This window comes from Poecilia reticulata, linkage group LG15 (assembly GCF_000633615.1).
Source record: "Poecilia reticulata strain Guanapo linkage group LG15, Guppy_female_1.0+MT, whole genome shotgun sequence".
Taxonomy (NCBI): Eukaryota; Metazoa; Chordata; class Actinopteri; order Cyprinodontiformes; family Poeciliidae; genus Poecilia; species Poecilia reticulata.
In genome coordinates this window covers 1902408-1927572 of record NC_024345.1, presented here as the reverse complement: position 1 = coordinate 1927572, position 25165 = coordinate 1902408, and the positions used below count along the sequence as shown (strand labels likewise).

The 25165-nt window shown below is 39.2% G+C and overlaps 1 protein-coding gene across 2 annotated transcripts; it reads right to left on the bottom strand.

The window, feature by feature from the left end:
• Positions 1-9868: 9868 nt before the first annotated feature.
• On the bottom strand, positions 9869-24982 carry actr2b (actin related protein 2b). Of its 2 annotated transcripts, XM_008428868.2 has the most exons (10): positions 24828-24982; positions 21659-21769; positions 21354-21368; positions 19469-19684; positions 19187-19259; positions 16840-16976; positions 16578-16727; positions 14288-14433; positions 13901-14033; positions 9869-11416 (listed from the first exon to the last, which is right to left on the bottom strand). In XM_008428868.2, the coding sequence occupies exons 1-10, from the start codon at positions 24873-24875 to the stop codon at positions 11246-11248; spliced, it is 1200 nt and encodes a 399-aa protein (XP_008427090.1). In that variant the 5' UTR covers positions 24876-24982; the 3' UTR covers positions 9869-11245. The 2 variants fall into 2 exon arrangements, with proteins under 2 accessions (XP_008427090.1, XP_008427092.1); XM_008428870.2 differs by lacking the exon at positions 21354-21368 and having other exon boundaries at positions 24828-24980.
• Between the last annotated feature and the right edge of the window lie 183 nt (positions 24983-25165).

The window sequence follows — 25165 nt, the reverse complement described above, 5'->3', positions numbered from 1 at the left end:
CAGTTCACTCCCTTTTTGGTGGACTCAAGATTAGACTGACATAATGCAGCTGTAGTGCTATGGAACCTTGGAAATAAGACTTTTTGCATATGTACAGATGAACATGCACGTTCATGACAGTAGACTAAGCTAAAAATAGTCTTGACTGAATCTTCAGGACAGCTTTTAGGGTCCTAAATGTGAAAGAATTTAAATGCATTTCACTACATGTCAAATAATGACCTTTAAAGTAGAAACTTTTTTCTTCTAGTTTATTATTTGGTAAGGTTTTTACATAAATACCTTTGTTTATAATCGAACACTTTAGAGACTTTAGATTACACTTCTGCTTCCAACCAGCAGTGTGTCTTACCGTTAGTTATTTTTTCCTTGCTAGCATAAACATTAAGGTTTGATATCATGGTAGAGTTACACATTTTAAAATGGCTAGCTAATGTGAATTGGCACACTTTCCAAAATTCACTGTCAAAGATGAAATCAGTTCCAATAAGAGACTCTGGAAGATTAGAATCAGTGAAGCTTGTTTTTAGCTAATAGTCTCCACCAACTTAAATTTGTATCATATCGCAAATATTTGACTTGAGAAAATGGCAACAACTCAACAATGATGTCTTGTGAAAGTAAGCGTTCAATATCTGCTAATTTAGCATTGATCTCCATGAATATGGAACAGTCGCAGTTAGTTATTTTAAAATCGGCTTTAGCTGAGCTAGCTAGCTAACTGTTAAAGGTCTACTGCTCTGACGATTCCAGCACTTTCTACAGACTCGCTGCAATGTGACCTCTTTCTAGTACAGCTAAGGGAATTATTAGCAATAACACCTTAACAGACTCTCTCTTCAGTGAATGTAATCTATCCTTTTTTTAAGGTATTCCAAAGATTTATGTTTTTTTTTTAAAATCCTATTTATTTACTCATCACCTACCCTTAGAAGTGTGAGTCAACGTTGCCTCAAGTAATGCTACGATAATCTAGCATCCCTTCATCTTTCTCATGACCTTAAAACAGTGCCTAGAAATTCCCTTAACCAGGTCACCCACTGAGTCTTACAATTCCAGACAGCTCATTTTGCTCAGCAAAGCAAGAGCCTCCATCCAGAAATCAGGATTTTTTTATATTTTTTTTGGTCAAACACTGAAATAATAATAATCGCCTACCATTTAACCATTTGTGCCCATATGCCTTAAAATGTGGAGTCTCGGTCTAAACTTCACTTCTCTCTTTAAAGATGTCTGCAACAATCAAACTATTCAACTGGACGTGATTTAAACTATTTTTGTAACAAGAAATTTCAAGAAAATTTGGAGAGAAAAAAAGTTCTCACTACATATGTAAGCTATGGACTCTAGTTTGCCTGCGATATACAATCACCACACCCGTTATTTTTTATTTTTATTTATTTTTATAACCATCAAATCCCAAATTCTCTCACTGGTCACATATGGAACAGCACAGGCCTGACGAATTGTACTCTATCTTACCAAAAATGGACCCATTGGCTCCCTGGAAGGAAAAAAAGACTCTTATCATCACTAAAATTAACCCAAAAATCAAATGGCTTTTACTTTAACGAGAAAACCAAAAATAAGTAATACGTCTGCTTAAATTGAATACCGTGTTGATAATTGGTACTTTAATTTTGATACATAGCCACAATATAAAATAAACACTGCCTACATTTAGCAGTAGTTTCAAAGCAAACATGTGTAATGTAGATAATATTAAAGCTTGATGCTCTTCTGCTTTTTGAGTTACACAAGTGGAACAAGTTCATATGACATGGTTAGCTTGGAAGCTAGCCTGCAGTCTGCTGCTTTACAGACATCCAACTCAGCATCCTTTTAGAACAATGTTAGTTGAAATAAACAAACCATGGACTGATGCTCCACATAGGGATGAATGCCTGTGTTCTTTGTGACTGTGAATGTTTCCTGATAGTTACATTTTCTTCAGGCAAAATGTGTAGCAGCCTTCTTTCAGATAGCTGGCTAACACTGCCCAGCAAATGACACATTTCTCCGGCATCTCAATAAACAAAGTTTACACTTTAGGAAAAGTATGGCAGAAGATCCATGCTGTTTTGAAATGGTATCTTTTTAAAGAAGTGGTATTCGTTCATGACCAGCCCATGCCTACTCGTGACCCAAAGGATCTGCTGAATACACGAATAGGTCAGTTAGCACATAATATGATTGTATCTCTTTTCTATATTATTTTTACTCCAATATTTTAAGGCTCTTTAAAATCCACCTATTCCTCCAAAATCTAAACAGAACAAAAGGAGTGTTTTATATGATCATGCCGTTTGTTGCAAAGGTAAAATGACTTCCAGGGGTTTCAGAATAAAGTGCATAACCCCCCCTTGATTTATTCAACTTATTCGCTCTTAATTTTAAAGCCACTTGGTTTATCGCTGTCCGTCTCGGGCTTTAAAAGTTGTTGTTGTGAACATGAGAAACAAATTTGCTGAAACCACATGTGACCAGTGTGTGCTATTAATCTCTGCCCTAAATCGTCCCCTCAACCCTCAACCTCATGCCAGATTTGGCTCAGCAACAGAAGCGTGGCTTCGACTGTGACTGACTGGGAAAGAAATGGTTAAAGTTGATGTAAAGGGGGGCAGGTGGGGTTGGCGAGCGCTTTGAATTTTACAGCAAATGCAGAAAGAAAGAAAAAAAAAAAGTGGGAACATTGTCCCACCTGCTGTTTTACTGTCTCTTTAGCCCTTGGCCTCTGTGATGGCAACGTCTGGAACGTGACGGGGAACACAATAAGCCGTTTAAAGATGAAACGAGGCAGGATGTCAGTAGGAATCCCTCGGAGAGCACAAAGTGTAAAAAAGACGTCTGCTATTCTAAAAACAAGCGTTCAGCCCTCATTGTTTTGCCAAGGAAATGTCCTTTTACTGTAGCTGAAAAGTGTTTAAGGATGTCCTCTTTCCCCCCTGGTTGTATCTGTTCGACACATCCTGTCCCCTGTACCCACTTGTGTGTCACTGTATGAATGCCTGTGTGTGTGTGTGTGTGTGTGTGTGTGTGTGGGTGTGCGTGCGTGTTTACGTGGCATCCTCTCCAGCCTCTCCATCCTGTTCCTTGATCCGAAGATACTGGGATCAGCTTGCAGTCTGACTCTGTTCTACTAATTTTGGATCCATTAACGACGATGCATCAGGGACTGGGCCAATCCATTCAGAAAGTGTCTGTGTGTTGTTTTCTTCTGTTTTGTTTTTTACATTGATCTCACATGTCAGAGCCATTAACAAAGTGCCTGAACACATCCACCTTATCTTGTGTATTTAAATTGAAAACAACAAAAAGAATTGGTAAAAAAAAAAACAAACAAACAAAAAAAACACTGTACTAAATTGGATCTTTTGTCTTTTCTTTTTTTTTTACACTTAGCATTTTTACCTCTGTAAAAACAAAACAAAATAAGAGCAAAAATTATATTATATATATCACGTGTATGTTGTACATTTTTATTTCTATATTTGTTTTTTTTAACTGTTTATAACATGTACGATGGATGTAGCTCTTGCTTTTTGAGAACTACAAAGAAGTACTTTGTAGATACTAAAGAGTGGCCAGGGTCTGTGAGAAAATCAAATTGAAATGTGTGTCTTACCTTCTGCCTTTAATAAAACGAGAGAGCACAGAGGAAGCCCCCACAACTCCCCATGAAACTTTTCTGGTTTATTCCACGCATCTCAGATTTAAAGTGTCCAACCTGCATGGTTTTCCAATTAGCTTTAGAAATTGTTCCTGTCTTCAAATCCCAGGATTTGGACATGATTGATAGTTTCTCTGATGTTTCTCAAACTTAGCTTTTCAGTGTTAACTGCTGCAACTGTACCCTGATGAGCTTAGTGGCATAACAACCAAAAAGTCTGAAAATGATCTTGTACTGAATTGAAAAAGTGTTACACTGCGAAGGGGTGGGGGATATAAGGTTGAGATTTACAAAAGAAAGGCCGGAAACATAGAGTAGAGATCAATTCAAAATATTTAATTGTCTTGAAAGAAAATCCCAAGGAAATGTGAGCTAACCCAAGACTTTTGCACAGTGCTACATGTGCACTTTAATAAAATGGAGTATGATTACTTGTTCCATTTAACAAGTCAAACTTGTATATAGTTGAAACCAGATAAAAGTAAAGCAATTTGGTAAGGCCTGGTCGATGATGTTACAGCTTCGTAACCTTCTAGTAGGTTCACTGACAATATTTGAGTTAAATGGAGGCATACTGTATAATCACTGCTAACCTTGTGCAACATGTGGTAAAATCAAATAAGGCAAGACATCTGGAAGGCAATGAACCTCCACTGCTCTGGTATATCCCTGGGTACAATTTTCAAAAGCCTGAAGGAGCATGTTGTGAGACGACATGGGAATGTCCTCCGAAGCCACCAATTGGTTCCAAATCCCAAAGATGACTGTTTCTGTGTGAATCAATCTCCTCAAAAGCAAAATATCTTACAAAGATGTTTGCTGAACCTGGAGTTATCAACAGTGAAACCATTCCTACGCTGACTTGGGCTGAAAGGCCATGCAGTCAGGAGGAAACAATTACTCCTAAAGTATCAGGAAAAGCCAGGCAGGAATTGGCCGATTCATTCAGAGACCTTAATTTCTAGAGGCATGTCTGGTAGGTCTGATGATTGTAAATTGAAAGTTTTTGGCCATAATGACAATTGTTCCATTTGGAGGTAAAAGAAGTATGTGAATGTAAATGGGTCTTCCAAACATACAAAGATCCTGAGCAGACCACCAAATTAGTTCCAAAGCGGCTTTAGGACAAAGACGGCGACGTAGAGTGGCCATCCCAAAGTCTTGCAGAAAACTTGTTGACGGAGCTGAAAGGTTGTGTGAGAGCACAGCAGCCTCCAAACCTGACGCGCTCAGTTACAAGAGCTCTATGGCAGAAACAGGCCGAAATTAAAGGAAGCCATTGTGAGAAGCTTGAGGAAGGAACCCAACCCTTTGACCTCAGTCACAATCCTAAACAACATCAAACAGGAAAAGTTTTATCTGATTTAATGTCAGTGAGAAAAAGGTCATGTCTTTTTATAAGCTGTATGTAAATGTGTGGTTTCAACTCGAGATTCACCGCACAGCGATACACAGTGAGTAAAGATAAGCATATCAAAATCAACTTTTTTCTCAGCTAGAAAATTTCTAATTGGGCTGTTGACATAATATTCACCCCAGATGACCCAACTAATCCACATGTACAAAGGAATCAAAGCAAATTAGTCCGCAAATGAAGTAATGGGGGAGGGGGAACAAAAAAAAACACAAACTCTACAAGAACAAAAGAATTTATTCTCTCTCCCGGAGCCGCAAGAACATCTGGGCAGAACTTCTTTGTTGCCTGGTATCCAACAGCTATTAATGCTGCAATGGCAGGAACCAGTGACAATTTCCTCAGATTTCTACCACTGGGTTCTTGTGGAGTATAAAGGGCCCTGGCCAGAAAGAGCTTTGTCATTGATCTGGCCAACTCTAAAGCTCAAATTCCTCTGTTCTTGTGAAGGTATGTATAGGTTTCATATACCGAACAGATGAAGAAAATGATGTGCAAGAGGTGTAGAAATCCAAGAAAGCAGCTGAAGCCTGTTAGCATTGGGAAATTGTAAACACTGCTGCTACCTTGCCAGGTCACTCTTGAACATGAGATTGGATGACTTGAAAGGTGCTCTTGCACTGGCATATATATAATCCCTCTATGAAGGCTCTTTTTATGAGAATACCGCTCCAACGTGTGCGTCAACTTTAAACGCCATACCACCGTCTTGGCTGGCGCGTGACATGACCTTTCAAAAACGCAAATATAACTCAACCTTTACAGTGGCATTTCTAAACTTTTGAACGGTCCAGTGAGTGGTCTTGGAGTCATATTCCAGAAGTGAAAAGAGCCACCATTTTATCATAAACCAATCAGGTCTCTCCCTCATAATATTCTGGGTTAAAAAAAAAGAGTCTAAAGATTAATCTAAACAGTTGCCTCAAGAACTGTGGATCACTCTGTGAGCTACAGCAAAGCCTGGAAATACGTTAAACAATTAGTAAGTCACTCAGCAGCAGCAGTTTCTATTCACACTGCTGAAGAAATAGCATGTTGAAGTTTGCTGTAGAAGATTTGGACAAGCCTGTGAAGTGCTGGTGGAACATAGTCTGGATCTTATGATGCCAAAGCTGATTTTTCTTCTTTTTTTTGGTACTGGTGGGCTTTATTTGATAGTAATCCAACAGGAAGGGGACAGAGAGACGGGAACAAACGGTCCCTAACACACAACCAAAGAAACTCTAAATTGGTTTTAAAGAAATACATTTAAGAATGGGCCTATCTACATGTATCAATAGATCAATATGACTTTGTCTTTTAGGAACTGATTTACTGAAATGTTTTTTCAATATTATTCTAATTTACTAAGCTGAAAGAGCATTTGCCATGCTTTTAAACTCATGTCATGGATTGAGACCAGAACTTAATTTCACTTTACTATTTCATTTGTGTTTCTTAGTAGAATGTAGTGCATTCAGACTGTGTCTAATGTTCAGTGCACTGGCTTTGCTTACTACTATTGGCATCATCCACCACCCAGCATAATGCTGCCACCATAGTGTTTCACACTATGTCTCTTTTCCTTTTGTTTTCCAGAATGTTCTGTGAAATGAGAATAACTAAGGTTTCCATAGCAACCGTGATGTTTTGGAAAACCTCAACTACTCTGGCTTTCTATGCAAACATTTCTCATTGTTCTGGTTATTGGAGGATGGCAATTTAAAAAGGGATGCTGCAGCAATAGCTTTGTCTGTGATCCTTCCGAAGTTTTCCAACAAATCATTTTCATAATCTCCTACTTAGAAAAACTTTAAAGGGTTTAGCAGATAAATGTCAGTCTGCAGCTGTTGCAGCAGGTTTCATTTCCTCACAAACAGCAGGAGGAGGACATCAAGTCTCAACCTTCAGGCAGTTGATTTAAGAACCCAACATGGAACTAAAATCCACGTTATCCTTTGAGATGTGAACGCCAGCGCACGTGCTGAACGCAGATCTAACGGTACTGATCAGAGATTCAAATTAAAAGTAAAGTTTGGTTGGATTTTTTTTTTTTTTTAGGTTTTGTTGGCTCTAGTGGCCTTTATTTGAAAGTAGTTAGACAGGAAAGAGGCTTATGAGAGAGGAAGAAGACATGCTGCAAATGTCAGCAGGCTGGGAATCAAACCTGCGACCACAACCAAGAGGACTAGGGCCTCAATGCCAAGCCCCTGCGCCACCACAGCACCCCAAGTTTGGTTGGATTTGAAAAAAACTAAAACAACGTTACAGAAAAACTTGGTGCAAACGTACGTCTCAAGATGTATTTTTCAGAGCTGCCTCCCTCCTCAGCAGGAACATGTGATAACCATCGAAGCCGTCGAGCCGTTTCACTCAGGATGTCTCTGGAAAAGCATGTGGGCGATAATGATGGAGCCCGGGAGAGAGAGAGGGAGAGAGAGAGAGAGGGAAAGAGAGAGAGAGAGAGAGGGAAAGAGAGAGAAAGAAGGAAGGGGGAGGGAGAGCAAAGAGAAGAGAAAGAGAGGGTCCCTCAGGGCTTTTGGGGGCCTGCTAAGCAGCCCAACTGCTGCAAACAGCATCACAGTCCACATGTGCAAACATTTAAGATATCTGCCTGTGTAATGGGGTCAACATGGCCCCTCTCCGGGTGCACCGAGCACCGGCGTTCACTTCCCACCACAGTTTACAGAAACGAGGCGACCGTGGAGTTGACTCCAAAGATAGGGAAGGATTTTGATTTTTTTTTTTTTTCCCCTTTTTCTTTCTTTTTTTTTTCTTAAACCTTGGGTATCTGGGTTTAGCATGGCTTGAAGAGAGCTGCAACATTCTGGTCTATTGTTACTCTATCAAGTCTAGCTCATTGGAGTTCGAGCAAATGCAACTTTAAAACCGAAGAGTGAATGTACTCGACTCCAATTTGTCCTTGAAAACATGAAAAAACAAAGCAAAAAGGCAAAAGCGGATGTTTGGCTGGTGAAGACATACTTTGGCATCGACAGTTTTTACGAGTCTTGAGTTACTGAGGCAAAGCCTTTTCAGTAATGTCGACGTATAACACAGGTCAAATGCAGACTTGCAGACAAGTAAGCACTTCAGTGCATAAAAGGGAAACACACTTTTTATTCTGTTGATATTGGAGTGTACTTCCTTGTCATGGAAAAAAAATAAAAATTCTCGGCAAGCTTCATATGGCGATCGAGTCCTTTTATGATACATTTAAAGCTTTTACTTCAAAGCCACTAATATTCAACAGTTGTTTTTTTACTGTTTAAAATCCTTCCATTGAGGTTCCAGAGAAAGTTTATTTTCCCCCTTGGAGTCTAGCTCACCTGCAGTGCAACTGCTGCTGTCCACTGCAAGTCAGCTGACTGAAAGAAAGATCCAACATTTCCTCTCACACAAAAAGTAACAGGTCTTTCGGGTTAATAGCAGTCATTGCGTGGAAACTAAAGGAAAGCCACCAGTCTCTCATATTGAGGTAATGCTATTCAAAAACTACAGCTAGCAAGCTGCTAGTGACGGCATCAGTTAAATGTAGCTCAATGTGCTACAGCATTGAGCTAAACACAACTCTGCATTATGATGTCACCAGGTGACTCCAAACCCCATAGAAGCACTGAACAAATGCTTAGAACAGATAAATGTGTGGATGTGCCACAACTTTCTCCAGCTGAACAGGAACAAAACTTAAGTTATTATCTTTGGACCTAAAGAGGAGTGAACTAGAGTCAACGCACAGCTTCAGTTATTACACCTAGAAACTAGAGATCAGGCCAGAAATCACATAAAGACACTTATAAAGTTGGTCGTCTACCACCTGAAGAACATTCCCAAGAATAGAGGGCTAACTAAGGAAGATCTAGAGAAACTCATCCGCGTGTTTATCTTTAGTTGTGTTGTTTTTCTGCGGTGTTTTTGAGTTGAATTCTGCCTGTAGTTTGAGCAATGGCAGCACAGGAAGTGAGCAAAGCCATCCAGTCGGTGTTGGCCACATAATGAATTAACATTCAGCCATCTTGCAACCCTCTCTTTGCAGTGGAGGATGGTAGTTTACAGCTCAGGCAATTTCCAACAAGCTTCATACAGTCAAACTGGCACATTACATGGCCAGAAGTTAGCAATTTTGTAAGAGTTAATATTTTAAGAAAATAAACTTGAGACCAATACAGTAAGCCATTGTTTCTCAAGAAAAGCGTAGAACCAGGCTAAAAACAGTCACCAGAAAATAGCCACAGAATGCTAAAGGAGTCACAACCACCACAATTAGTAACGCCATTTTAAAATTAATTAGCCAGCTGACATTGCTTTTTTTTTTAAACTACGCGATTATATCAGTTGCTATTTGTAAATGACCATTGACCTATGCCTACTGAACGGTTTTATCACGTTCAGTAGGCATAGGTCATACCAAACCCGAGACCAGATGAAACAATGTCTCGGTTGGCGCTCAGACGTGTAGGTACCAGTTCAAGGTTACGAGGGAAGTGCTGCGTGTCAGGGGATTAAAACAGAACAAGGCCGGAAGAGTCTGGGGTGAGATCTTTATTTCAGGCACGGAAAGAGTCTCTTCCTCTGATGGCGCCACCGTCTCCGCCACTGTTCCATTTCCTCTTCCTCCTTCTGGTCGCTGCACACACATCCCGGTCCTCCGTGGATGAGCCTCCGTCTGTGAGAGAGTGCAATGAATCCCTCCAAGTAACCCGTCTGGCATCCAATAATTTAAGAAATTAAATTAAAATATTTTAGGGGGAAATTTCTACACCTGTAAAACGAGCATAGAAATTGTGAAGAGACCCACACAGCCATCATTATAAATCACTTTTATTTAAATCAGCGTTAGGCAGTTATGCTATGAACGACACAGGAAAATAAAAACAAAAAAACTGACACAAAAGAAAGACATTAAAACATGAGATCCAGTCAACAATAACTGCACTTGGCACTGGATAAGACGTTCATGGAAAAAGGGGGAAGAAAAAAAAATTGTAATGATAAAGGTACACATTTTTCATACCCAAAATAGAAGTGCCTCCAGTAACGCGTCAAACCGCTGGAGCCTGGAGAACTTAAATACGTTTTCTTTTTCTAGGATATTGTGATATTTTCCAGCTTTAATGACCGCTCAACCTGCCTCCAACCGTTTGGATCTGAGAGACAAAACGGTGCGACGGTGACCACTCATATCCATTCGAGATTTACATCTAAAGAGAAGGTAGAAATTAACAAATACTCACTCCTTCCCACTTCTTATTAACTGTGTTTCCCCTCCCACAACTAACCCCAAACGTACCGTCACAAACCCTCTGTCAAGCTTAGGGGCTTTCACTTTTTCTGTCCCTTTATGAATCAACCATTAATTTCTTTTATATATAAAAAAAAAAAAAATCTAAGAAAAAAAGCGCAAGAATGTGTCACTCTGTGCATTCCATTTCCAATGGGTCAATGCACAACACCAGGAGGAAATTCATGAAAAAAAGAAAAGAAAAACAAAAAACAGTAATGCAGAACTTAAGAATTCAGCCACAGAAGAGCAGAGCCATAACCCCTCACCCAGAAAACATGTCATGATATCATTTATATATATATATATCTATATATATATATATATATATATATATATATATAAAATTAAAAAAAATAAAAAATGTGATCAGTTCGCGCTCGCCTATAACAGATGCTGAAAGCGCCGTGGCTGTTTATTGATGGGCTCTGAATGCGACTTTATGAGTTTGAGACTTTGCATCATTTTAATCCTCCTAAAAGGCCTGAAGCTGGTGGAATGACCCATCTACCAGGTGAGCATCTCCACCATGGGGGAAAAAAAACCCAAAAAAAAAACCCAGTAAAAATAAAACATTTCAAATCGCAAAGCAGGAAGTTACTTTGCGGGGTTGTGGGAGGCTTCCTAAACAAGGTTTGAGCCAATCCTCGAACAGGAGAGAAGAAAGGAAAAGAGGAAGGAGGAGAGAAGAGAAGAGGAGCGGGAAGAGAGAGAGGTAAACTCTTGATGCTTTCAGATGTTTGAGGAAAATTCAAGAGCAGCCGATACATTTAGGAAAAAGAAAAAAAAAAAAAAAAGAGGGATAAATAGATATAAACTCTGCAATAAGGGCGAATGGAGGAAATGTGTGTTTGTGAATCTGTGTTTTCAGGTGTGCGGCTGTTCTGTCCGTCCCGGTGCTTTATCTGACGGTGACTCCGAGTTTTTCCAGCACGCGGACTCCTTTCTCCTGGTACTCCTCCCGGGTCAGCCAGAAGTTGTCCTTGTCCTTCATGATGTCGGCCAGCACCGCTCCACCCAGGAACACCATGTGCTTTCGCCTGGGAGGATCCTCAATCCGGATCTTAAATTTCTGCACGACAAGGGGAACGCAGAGGGAGTTATAATAAGTTTACAACACAACAGCGCGTTCCCCAGCGAAGGCCTTCGTGGTTTCTCTGATCCACACGGCGAGGGAGATCGGGATCAAAGACCCAACTGGCCTCTGCCGTGGATGAAGATACGTTTTTGTTCCCGGGATCAGGATTTGTGCCACAAAATGAGTAGTTACCATGACTAAAATCAAGCTTGTTAGCGTTTACAGACCCAACGTTTTTATAGTGCGACCTTGAAGTTCCTCTCAGTTTATCTTCTCGCAATCCCGTTCCTAAATTCAGATGTTGAAAGACAAACCCTGCAGTAAAAACGGTAGTCAAGAGCTCCTACACATCCCCCCCGCCCCCCCATTCTTATACAGCAGGAAAAAAAAAGCTAAATAAACGGACTCATTGAGAGAGAACTGGACGGATCGAAAGAGATAGAGAGACAGAAAACTGATATCTTTTCATAAACATTTAAAAAAAAATACGTGTCTTGAAATTTGTCCATTTTCATATTTAAAATTTCACAAATTACCTAGACTAAAGCAGCTTTTAAAACACAAAGTAGGACAAAAATAAATAAAAAAAACCCACTAAAGATATTTAAAACAAAAGAAAAAGTGGCAATATCAGAACTTTGTCCTGAATATTTATGCATCAACTTCACAAGACTAGTGACACTTCATATTCAAAGAAATAAAAAAAATAAGTTGAAGCAGCGAACCACAAAAGTATTTTTTTTGGCTATGGGGGGACACATAAACTCCGAGCATAATATTTATATGAGTTATTACCTTGTAAATTTTATTTGGTGCATGACACGTCAGTCTCAATATTAAATCCTGCAGGCTGCAGTGCTAATGACGCTTCCTGGAGTCGGTTTTTATACAATAAAAAGTGTTCATAATGTTTTCCTTCCTAACCGTTGGTTACGTTCATTTCCTGGGAAATGTTTCAAAGCCTAATGCGACGCAAAACCAAAACGATCTGAAACACAGATGCTTTGTAGAGTTATTACACATCAAGTCTAGGTGGTGTGTTAAACGTGTCAGGAGGTTATGAAAGATTAAAAGACTCAAAAACACTGGAGGAACAACCCAGTTTCCTCTCAGTAGGGTGAAAAGCAAAGCTGTAGTTTATTGATCAGAGCAAAAACTTAACGGAATCTATAGTTTACAACTCAAAATACGGTTGTGCTTTTTTTTAAAAACAAAAGATTTTTCTATATTTTCTGACAAACAACCAGATTCTTCCTGTATTTCCTATGAGGGAAATTTCAGTACAAAGAACTGTGAGGTTTTATCAATATTTATTCTTCATAAATTGTTAAAGGAACATTTTTATCTTGACTTAGTTAAGTTTTTGTTCCAGTTTTCTAACTACCGTTTCATTTATGCAAGGCTGAAAATGTTCCATTTTAGAATTAGAAATTTTTCTTGAACTTTATTTTTGGATTTAATGACACTAGCTCAAAAGGTAAATTACATTAATATTTATTTTAAGATAAAAAGAGAAATATTATGAAACTCGCTATTGTTTGAGCTCATATTTTATTCTTATTTAACAGTCAAATATCTTAACTGCTTTTTTGTTGTTTGTAATTCGTTTGTCTCTTTTGTAAATGAGATCTTGGATCTCAATAAGAAGCCGTATAAATAAAAGTTAAAAAAAAATTAAGGATAAAAGCTGTCATTTATTTTTATTGTTAGTTAAATAAGGAATACTTTTTTTAAACACAAGTTCTTACTTTCTCCAGAAAATCTCAGATGAAACAAAAAGTATATATTTTAATAGTGTATGGCATACATACATCCTATAATACAAATCGTAGGACTGAGTTAACAAATAAGAAAACAAGCCTACTTTGGCCTCATTTCAAGATCATTTAACGACCCAACTAAACTTTCTGTTCTCTGAATTGTCAAAACTCGAGGCAGATGTTTTATTTCATTTATCTTTTACAGTGACAATATTGTTTTCTTCATTTCATTGCTCATATTAAAAGGACATAAATCAAACAGCTGCCATTTACAGCTGAAGTTCAATGTAAAATATAGGATTGGATTAGGACAGTGAAACTCATAGGAATCACAAAGATGAAAGTCTTTTACACTTTTGGCACCACCTGGTGGTTGGTTATGTACACAGCATCAAAAATACAACATCGTATTAATCTGTTTTGGAAACTTCAGGGAGATAGTCAGAGTTTCTTTAAAACTCAGACTACAATAAACACCTAAACATTTTTCCATTTGTTCAAAGCTCCAGTAACACTATTCTGATCTCTGGATGTCTAATTTCAGAGAATAAAAGCTGAACTTAAAAGTTACATTTCCTTCAAAAAAAGATGTAGTGTTTGCAACTCAACTGATTGTGATATAAAATCATTGCAATAGTTTCTCCTCTTCCTGCCACATCCAGACAGTTTTAGGTCACACAGTCAGTTTAGGGGAAAGATGTTAGGGTTGGTCTCTCACCGAAAGTTTGTCCACGTCTCCCTTGAGCACACGCTCCAAGTACAGCTGCTTCAGTTCCCTCTCCAGTCGGGACGGCAGCCCTGGGTACATGGTGGATCCTCCCGACAACACGATGTGTTTGTAGAACTCGGGCCTGACCGGAGGGAAGATGGACGACAGTGAATGAGACTTGAGAACCCATCGTCTTTGGGTGCGTATAGCCTTAAAGTCTTAAAACATTCGAGATTCACTTCAAACACAGATTGATATCCTCTCAGTGACCACGTCATTGGTTTAAAAAAAAAAAAAGAAGATACTGACTTTACCCGACAGTTTTTCTTTTTTAATATTTCAAACCAAGATCAAGAGATGTAGGTTACAATGGCGTATTGGACTCTTGGGGCTCACCTGGTGTCTATGTCAGCGGCCTGGATGGTGTTGAAGAGGAGCTCGGCCACTCCGACGCCCTCCACGTTGATGAGGTGGGGCTGGAACAGAGCCTCAGGGGCCTCAAAGCGCTCTCCTCCCACCTTGATCACACGGCCATCTGGCAGCTGGAAACGTGTGGGAGGGAATGAGATGAAAAGAGGAGAGTTTGGTAGAGTGCCTTGCGATTTCAGGTTAAGAAAGGTACAACACTACCAAAATGGTTCTGAACAAAGTAGAACCTTCCCCAAACCACTTGGGAATTCTGTTTTCCCTAATATGGACATCAACATTCTCTAATGAGTGCAGATAATGAGCAGCCACAGAAACTGTGGACTCTAAGCCATGTTGAGCCAATGTGTTCCAAGTGTAAAAATAAAAAATTAAAAATAAGGCTTCATTGAGTAGAGAGCAGTGGGAGGAAGTGGAGCCCTGCTGCTGCCACAAAGTGGCTGCACAGGAAATGATGTCACGCACAGTTCAGCAGCCCTTCGGCCACAGTCACATTGCCCTCCTTGTTTCGGTGCGCCTTGCGCGCCGACTCGCCTACACCAACCATAACACACACACACACACGGTCACAGTGAGCGCCGAGACACAACATGTGCTCAAAAAGGCGTGCAGGAACACAGACGTTTAGATTCTGCGGTTCCCCTTCCAGAGGGGGAAAAAGAACCTCGGAAAGAAAAGCAAGGCTGATGGCAGAGAGCTGCACGCCCAGATGTTTGAGACCCAGAGAAAACAGCACTACCCCGCCATTAGGGAGCCAACTACGGACATGTGGCAGTCCCTCCAGCTCTCCGCTGATATTTTAATAACCTGCTAGTTTCGGTACTTCATAAGGAAAACTTTGATTATGATGCGCTATGTGGCAACGTGAAGCTTCAGCTGGTGTGTGGGGTATGGAAAGAAATAATTTTAGATTAAAGTAAACTAGACATTGATGTTCCCCTCCCCAAGAGGTGTGTTTTCACTGGCAGGGATACCTCAGGCCTGGAGAATGCAGATGTTCCAGTTTGTCATTTTTGTTTTACAAGTGACTGAAAATCTGTATGCAAGTTCTATTCTAGACACCTGGAGGTGGACGACTCGTCTTAAAAATGCAGATCTACACAGACGGTTAGATGTTGTCTACAAGTGAAAAGTATTTTTACAGTTTACTCTTTCTAATGGTGGACATATTTTATAAGTTGTTCTCTTTGTTGTTGTTTTACTGTTGGACATCAAATAATTTGTTTTCTATTTGATCACCGACCTCTAAAATGCCTGACTTGACAAATCCGATTTTGGCTGATACTGATTTGTCTGTAAAGTTGCTAGACATTAAAGCTGCAGCCTTGTCTTGTCTCCAACAAGTGGTGACACCTGCAGTGATTTAGTAATGACGGATCCAGTCGATTGCACCGACTTACTGAGCTGAAAACCTGCTCTACAGGACTAATGAGGGGTTTAGCTGAGCCAGAAGAAAAAGAAAAACAGCAGTTTCTGGCTTGGTTCTGTAGCATTTTTAATTTTATTGCCCTTCAATATTACCCATCTTAAAGTAATTTTTTTTTTACCATTTTAGATGTCAAATGAAATGCAATTTTATGGGGTTTTTTGTAGATTTTGTGTGTTCTCATATCTCTGTTGTTCCCTTTTTTATGACCGTTTCCTCAGTTCCACATTTTCAGACATTTTAATTTAGCCATCTAATAATTACTATTATTTTATTAACCTATTATTGTGTGACTGCAGACTATGTTTGTTCTTTAGTTTTAGCGTCTCTGAATTAACCTGAGTATATGAAAAGTTCCCTACAGAGAAAATCTTATTCATAGAGAAACACTGAATATAGAAAAATGAGCTAGAGAAGTAACCTTCACACAAGTAAAGAAAAAAAAAAACTTTCATTCCAAATCTATTCAGTGGAAGTGAAATTCCGGCAGAATTAAATTACTTAGAATTGTGAGAAGACAATACAAGCACAGATATTTTAAAGTGATTTGTTTAAGAACGTTTGTAGCGGTTGAATATGAAGAATACAACTCTTGTTGTAATGCTGAATAAAGAAAATAAATGGTGCAATTTCTCACCACAGCACTTCCTTTTCTCCATATATAGAAGTGAACCAGCTGAACCAGAAGTTACCCCTTTATAACCAATGCAGGCCGCTGGTTACGCAATAAGGTCTGTGAAACACACCTTCAACTCCATTTCAGGAGTTTATCAAGTGACATCACAAAGGAAGTTACACCAATTGCACAAAAATCATAAATAAGTGTAGATGTACCGTATAAGACTCCACCAACACAGTGGTCTCCAGAGCCAGCTTCTGCTCCTGCTCGATGTTGTAGCCCACGTAGCAAAGCTTCTCCTTCATCATGCGAACCGTCTCAAAGTCTGCAGAATGGTTGAAGGCGTAGCCCCTCAACAACAGCAGCTAAATCCAGAGAAAGAAGAAGGAAAAAAAATAGGGGGAGGGAAGCTGGATTAGATCAAGTCAGGTCAGTGAAGCTATTTTATTTTTTTCGTCTTCCTTGGAGACTGTATACCTTTATGAGGTAGCGGGTGATGTCCCTGCCTGCGATGTCCAGACGTCGTGTCAGGTGGGGCAGACTGAAACCCTCGTACACTGGGCAGATGTGTGTCACACCGTCGCCCGAGTCCACCACCACACCAGTCAGAAGGCCTGGCACAAGCAAGCAGGGCAGGTTATTATTTATTCCTTGAGTAAATGCTGATCAGACAAGTGCTTTATGACAAAGGGGGACAGACTTGCTGAGTAGAGGAACAAAAACACTAAACAATACCAACATCTTAATAATCGGGATTTGTGCAAATGAATTAAATCTCCAAAAGCATTTTAAGATTGTACAGAGGAAGGTTGACATCTTAGAGCAAAAACATTAGTTAAACTGCTCTTTAGGACTCTCATATATGAATTGTGCATACATATGGGGTGATACAAGCTAAGAGCTGCACCCTTCAACTGTTTATTCAAAAATAGGGCAAAAAGGGCTTATGTGGGCAGTTGCCCAGGGCGGCAAATGTTTTGGGGGGCCCAATGATTATTTTTTTCCCCCTCACATATGTTTTTCAAACATACTTTATAATAAAACTCATAAGCAGGTGAGTTGTACTATCATTTTGGGGATTTTTTTATTTATTAATATAAACAATATTGAAGTATTTGAAAGTCATGAAGTCATCGTAGATTTTTTGGAAACAATATGGAACTATTGGACAGGGGACATATTAAACCTACAATGTATCAATTCATACCTGCTGATATATAGGACTACGTATTAATGTACCATAATTTAGTAGAAGAATTTTTCTGTAGTGGGCAGGGCACCAAAACTGGTTCCAGCCCATCCTTGTAAATCCATCCTTGTGTACTTGGATTAACTATTGAACTTGGTTCAATTCAGATATAGGATAGAAAAATGTACTCGGATGATAAAATGAGAATAATCTTGACATTCTTTCCATTTTCCAATTTACCCAACATTTTTATTTCTCTCTGTTTTTTTCTGAAGAAAAAGATAATAAAAATGGGAATTGGTTCAAACTGAACTAGGCAAAGAATCTTGGAAATCTAGATTGACCAGTACAAGTCTGATCAACTGTAAAAGCTAATCTGGTTTATAAATGCTCCACTGGAAAAATATAAGATTTATAACTAGACCAACAATTACACTGACTGAAAAGTAAAAATTAAAATGTATACATCTAGTCCTGAGGCAAACCTGGAAAATCTGATAAGCGGAAGAGAATTGCTCGCATTGTTAAACTCTCTTAAATGTTCAAAAAGCAGGTTGTAAATTATCTGATGGCGTTTGAGCTTTGTTTAAAAAGCATATTTGCAATTGGACATCAGTTCTGCTCTACACATGTGAACACAACCCTAAATCACCTCTATTTTGTAACAGTTCAAACTTATAAACAGCTCAACGTTTGCCGACCGACTCAAAACTTAAAACGTTGAAGGAGGACCACGTATTGGAATGAGTGTGGGAAAATATCTCCTCCACTGTATGAAACTCCACCCCTTAGAGTGCAGGAGACCTCATCAAACCCTAAAACTGTTCATCACACTTGTTAGTGTAATGATAATAGGTGATGCTTTTATAGCCAACACTGGTCATGTATGCCTTAGATGAAGGTAGAGGACATAGGGGAAGTCTAACACGGGACTAAATCAAAACAACTATTGGTTTTTCTAACAGTCTGTCACTTAAAAAACTCATTGTTTAAGATCCAATTTTTAAGCAAGAATTAAGATTTTTGTTAGGCAAAATCTTCTTACATGAAGACATGATTGATTTAGTTCAGCAGAAATATGGGAGTGAAATATTGTTGAACAAGGAAGAAAAGGCATCGTAAGACAGCAATTGTTTGATTAAACCAGGGATCTGCAACCTGCAGCTGCGGAGCCTTCTACAACGGCTCTTAACTTTGGACAAAACAAATAGCAGGGTGTTTGTTATTGAATAATTGCAATGAATTTCTAGAACAAAGCGACTCAAAAAAAATACTGTTGGTACCTTTAAAGATACATTTCTTATCATTAGGTTTAAGAAAAAACAAAAGCAAAAAAAACATTTTCACAAATACAGAATTCATAACATTGCTCTACTAGCAAAATGTAGATGTGTTTTTGTTATTTCAAAACCTAAAGACAGAATTGAAATAGTGATTCTTTAATAAAAACGACAAACTACATTGAGTAAATATTGGCCAAAAGTTATGAGTTTTTTTTTTTTTTTAAAGATCATGTAACAACTGTGGCTCTAAACCAGTTTCATTTAGCTGGACTGAGAGTAAAAAATGGCTCTTTGGGTTGTAAAAGTTACAGATTGATGGTATAAACCTTCAACCATGGCATGAAAACCTTACCCTGGGCATACAGCGTCAGGACAGCCTGGATAGCGATGTAGACTCCTGCAAACTGGTACGTCTCAAACATCACCTGTGTGGAGGACGAGCAAATTTATCGGTCTGATAAGAAACAGCTAGCAGCACATGCAAACATTAGCTTTTTAAATCGTCATTTACAAGAATTTATATCAGCATCACTTCTGCAAAGCTTTTAATACATTGCATCCTCCGTGACAGCTTGTTTAACTCCCTTCAATCAGGCAAAGTAAGCCGCTCCAAAACAGACACGCGTCACTGTACCTCAATGATTTTCTCCCGGTTTTTGGTGGGGTTCATGGGGGGTTCGGTCAGCAGGATCTTGCAGTTGCGAGACTCGATGTTGAGCTTCTCCGGGCCGAAGGTGTAGTCCCAAAGGTGCTTCATGTCATCCCAGTTCCGGACAATCCCGTTCTCCATGGGGTAGTTCACCTCCAGCATGGAGCGCAGCTCGCTGGCCTCGTCTCCCACCATCAAGTCCTGGAGGAAGGAGTCAGCAGAGACGAATACTGTTAGGATTCATGAAGGTCCTTGTTTGGTGTCACTCAGACAAGTTGAAAACCAATAGGGCTGAAACGATTAATCAAATTAATAGCGATTAAGTGTATTAATCGCAATTAATACATTTTTGAAATAATCGGCAATTAATTTAGTAATCAATTAATCGCTCAGCGAGTATACGGACTCTAAAAATGGCCTTTTGCTGAAAGAACACCACAGTCAGAGAGGATATTAAGCCAAAAAAAAGGTAAACATTTTGCATTTAAGATGACGCCTTCATTGTAAATATGTTCTACCCAGAACTCCTCAAGTGGCATTTTTAGCTTCACCTGGTTCAAATTCTACAGAGAAAATATATTGAGCACATTTATCCGAAACCACAAATAGATTAGTTGACGGTACTTTTTTTTTTTGTTGTTTACTGCATACGCATCCTTTGCTAGAAATGATCAAGTGTTCACTAAAGGAATGCTTTGTTATTGCATTTTAGGAAAAAATGTGCTTTCTTATTTAAAATAAAAGGAATTTAATTGTTGATTTGTACCTTTTTAATGCATTTCTAACAGCGTTTTAAAACAGCTTAAGTGACTAAATGAAAATTCTGTAAATTTTTTAAATCTGATTAATCGATAGAATAATTGATTACTAAAATAAATCTTAGTTGCAGCCCTATACAGTAACTTCATTACGTTCTCGTCCTCCTTGAAGACTAAAGCTTATACAGCTTGCGCCATCTGTCTACTGGCAAACAGATGTGTTCCTGTAGCCTTTCAGCTTGGGACTCTGTTACCCAGCATGCACTACAAAGCATCATTTTTCCATGCATTTACACCTGGAACCACTTCCCCTCGGCAATAGCAAACCACCCCTCGACCCCCACATCCAACCATCCACATGCACGGCCGCCTTGGCAATGTACACAGCTGCCGGGTTAGAACGCGGCGTTAGCCACACAGTCAAGCATCTCACGTTCCGCTTGGAGACATCAAAAGCCGACTGAAAGCAGCCATTTTATGGGTTCATCCTGTGTGCTTTGGCATCAACAAAGTACCAGTCGCAGGCATCGCCTCGATGTGGTCTTTAAAGAAAACCAGATGTCCTCTCATCTCAGACTCCCAGCTGTCTGCCATGCGTCCTCGTGTGAGGACACTACTACTACTTCTTCTGCTCCTGACTGGACGTTGCGTTAAAATGACTACAGTCCCAACAAACATGTAACCGGGGAGAACCGAGAGCTTAAGCTGACATTTCAATTTCTCTCCCGCTTAAAGCGGCGGCAGGGTTGAGGTGGGCGTTTTGGCTGTCAGGGCGCACGACGAGATCAGAGGCTCTAAAAATGGAAACGGTCCAAAATCTCTTTTAGCACTCCATCGATAACAGCTGGCCTCTGATTCATCGCAGGCATTTCTGCCAACGCGCTCAGCCCGCAGAAGGGAGTACATTAACAAAGTGATGGATGTCTTCCTTATTCCCTGCCACTCACTTGGCCCAAACACACACAAAAGAAGAAACCAGCAAACAAATTAGGTGTTAAATAAAAAAAAAAAAAAAAAGAAGAAACCAGGTTCCTCATTTTCAGTTTGAGCATGACATTTAAAAACCATCTGCAGCAGGCAAGAACAGGACTCCCACAACAACCTGAACTTACCATCTTCTGGGAATTCTACTTCACCGAGGGAGAACGAACGTGAAGAAAGGGCAAGACAAGTAGAAAAAGAACAAAAGACGAATGAAGGAAAATAAACAGGAAGAAAAGTCATGACAGGTGCCAATAAAAACCCTGTGCTGTCTCCAAACCGCTTACCTCTGAACTTACAACACCTGATATCTAAAACTGATATACAGGTGGGGGTTTTCACACAAACCGTGTTCTTTTACTAAGAATTTTAAGGAATATTTTAAGGAAGAAGAAGAAAAAAAGAAAAGATTTTGGTCAGATGAACCACTTCGTACCTTGATCTCAATGTTTCCCACTTTGGCTGTGGAGCGGATGATGGGCCTCCCAACAAGCGCAGGGAAGATGTGCTCTGGGAAGTTGGAGCCTGCATAGCCGCACTTGACAAACTGCAAGAGGCAAAAAGTGGCCAGAGGAAAGAGGAAGTGATCAGCAGAGGCATTAAAGCGCTTCAAACATATGCAACCCACCAGTTAGCTCTAGAAATCTTGCGCATGAAGCCAAAACCTTTAAAATGTTTTTGATTTCTTGCATAAATATCCAAAAGAAATTTGTGGGCTGCACCTCCAAGGCTTATAAGGTTTTGAAATTGGGATTTTCATACATATTAAAGTTAATTTAATGGGAAGGTACTGGAGTTTCAAAAAACTAAAAGCTGCCTACACTTTTCAAACGAAGGTAAATTTGTTGGGTTTGGGGAGATTTTTTTTTTATCATTAAAAACAAAGTCATCACAATATAAACATGTGGATTATCACAATCACAAAGGACCTTTTGGGTATAATATTTGGTATTCCACAAAATTTTAGGGTCCAACCACTGAAATCCTGCAAGCTAACACTATATTTAGTAAGTTGGATAAGCTTTCAATGTACTTTATGGCCCCACTTTGTGATCTTCATGACCCAGATGCTAAAGATCAAGTTCCTAATTGGGTCATTGTTATGATGGGAAATAAGAAAAATAATTTGTATCACAATATTCAAGATAAATACTGCAATTTAATATTTTCCTAACATTAAGCATCTTTAGTAAAGGCGGTGAAAAATGTGGCATTTTTACATAAACTCTTCATACGATGAAACTCGTATGCCAAACAAGACCCAGTGACAGAAAATAAAATTGTAGAGACCATAAGCTTGCCCTTTAAAATTAAATGTGCAACTTTGCCCCATCAGTACAAGGACCAAATATTCCAAACCATTTTGTAACAACTATCTTCATGGTCTCTTGTTGCAACATTTAGCTTCTGTGCACAAAGCACTCGTTTCAGTTGTGTAACAGAGTCAAATGAAGGACCAAAAAAATAAATAAATAAATAAAGAACTGTTCACGCTTTAATCCTCTGAATTAAGAGCACAATATTTAAGTAGAGAAATTAGTTCAACCCTCCCTTACCAGCTTCAGGCAAAAGCTAAGATTTTAAAATAAGGTCATTTCTTGTGCCGATTTACAGCTCTCTGCATCGGCAGCTTTATATAAAAAGAAAGAAAAAAAATCAGTCATCTCACACTGATCTCTGAATATGTGCCTGTGACATAAGCGACTGTGGTTTAGTCTCTTCTCGCTTCCTCTTGACTTCTCTATTCAACTCTGACATATGGCTGGCTTTTTTTTCTCTCCATCTCTCTCTTTGCTGGCTTCACACAGAGCTATTGAAAAATTCACATCCAAAAAAAGCCTTATTAGTCAGTAACGCGCTGAGCCAACATCCTCCACGACTGCTGACTGTGTTTAGATAAGGAAGTCCCAGATGAGGCCGTAGTACCTGTGTGTGCAGTGAGCACATTCCTGAGTTTCGGCAAAGATTAGCAAGCCGAGTGCGTTGTGCATTTCAAGAGGTAGAAAATACACCGAAATCAGCTCAGGTGTGGTGACACAAAAAGTAAACTTTTTTTATAAACTTGATATATTGCAATGTGTTTGAGAGATTTTGTAATAAGATACAAACAAACATTTGTGTCATTTTCCAAGCTGCGATGGAGAATGTAGATTTAGTTTTTGAACCAATTAAGCTTTTTTTTTTTTTTTTTTTTTTGGCAAATGCCACTTTCTGATCTTCTACCTTATAATATTTTTTTCCTTTAAATTAAAACCAAAGTTGAAAAATGTGTTGCAGGTTCTGTGATAAAAAAATATTTGCTTTGAATCCAACAGAAAATGAAATAACTACTACTGTGTATCAAAGCATATATAGCCAGACTACTTGATGTTTAAAGATTTTATTTGACCTGTGAATTACTGATTAGAGCATTGTTGAAATATTGGCTGATTTTGACCTTTGACCTTCTGACTAGTGCATATTTAATTCATCCAGGGTTTATAAATGCAGAATCATAATTATCCTGTAATTGAGCAACCAAAGAGGTCAGCTTATTGCATTATTGCTCGAATGCAATAAAAAAGAACGTCTTTGTCAATTTTTTTGGGCTAATCACCATACTTTGTTGATAAATGGCAGATATAATTGTGATTGTGTCGGTGTACAGCAATAAATTTAAATGCATCATAAACAAAACTGATCAAGGTTTAAGGGTCCCAAATGGATTGTCACAAATGTCTGCCTTTTAAAACAACGAAGATTTTAATGTGCGTGAATATGAAGCAATTAGGATGAAATGGCAAAAATGCGCCTTAAGATTGACATATTCATTGGCTAATGAAAACCTAACATTGGTCGACCGCTGTGACAAATTTATGGTTTTAATGTTTGGAGGTATTTTTTCACAGAAGTAAAGGCTCGTATGCTAGCATTTCCTGTATAAAATGCTTGTCAACAGCAATGGACCCAACAACTAAAAAAAAATGTGTGTGAAACGCGGTTAAAACATGACTGCGCTTGTGTGTTTTTCACCAAGTCTAGCCGACGCCAGGTAATATTTTTTGGGCGAAGTCGCTGCAAAGACAATTCAGGAGGTTCCTCTATTCACCTGACACGGCCTAGATAGCCTTCCACCTAGCCGTTGATGGCAATTTATACAAAAAAAACTATTCGTTTAAATTTATAAGCACACCAAATGAATAGCAAAAATAATGAAACTGCAAATTACGAGCTTTCGTAAAGTAAATCTCTATCAATCTCTGACGCTGCTAGCAGACAACCAGCTGTTTAACCTGACAAGCTACTTAGCTAGCAGCTTTAGCTCAGCTACCGTTGGTTGCGATGAACAGTTCCCGTTCGTCGCGATTTTAAACAACACGAGAGCGTCAGTCATAGCCACGAATTCAGCTCTAAACTTGACAACTGCAGAAACTCAGAGAGGTATTTTCGAGGCGATTTCGGATGAATGAAAATTTGCTGGAAACGAAGCTACACGCCCAGTTGAGGCTAGCTAGCTTCAGACGCTGACAGCCCCACTTCCTGTTTCAGCAAATTGTTCGACATTTCGGCTCCATCTAAAGCGAGGTGCAGCTCGATGAAGCAGCGAGCCGAAAATGCAAACCTACCCCGGTTCCATTGTCACAGACCACTACTTTCCTTCCCTGGCTGTCCATTGTGTAAAAGCCCAGTTGCCGCTGAACCCTCCTCAACTTTCTTCGGCAAGCCGGAAGGAAGACACAGCAGCCCGGCCAAGAAGAGGAAGGGAAGGGTGCTCATCCGGTATGTGACGGAGGCGCTAAAATCAATGGTTACTCCTTCTGAGATAGTTCGGTCTTCAACATAAAATGCTTTATATATATATATATATATAAAGCATTATGTAATAAGGTTTATATATAAAACCTTATTACATTACCGCGTAAAAGTCTTTAATGTTTTACATTTAATGTCTTACCAAAGTATT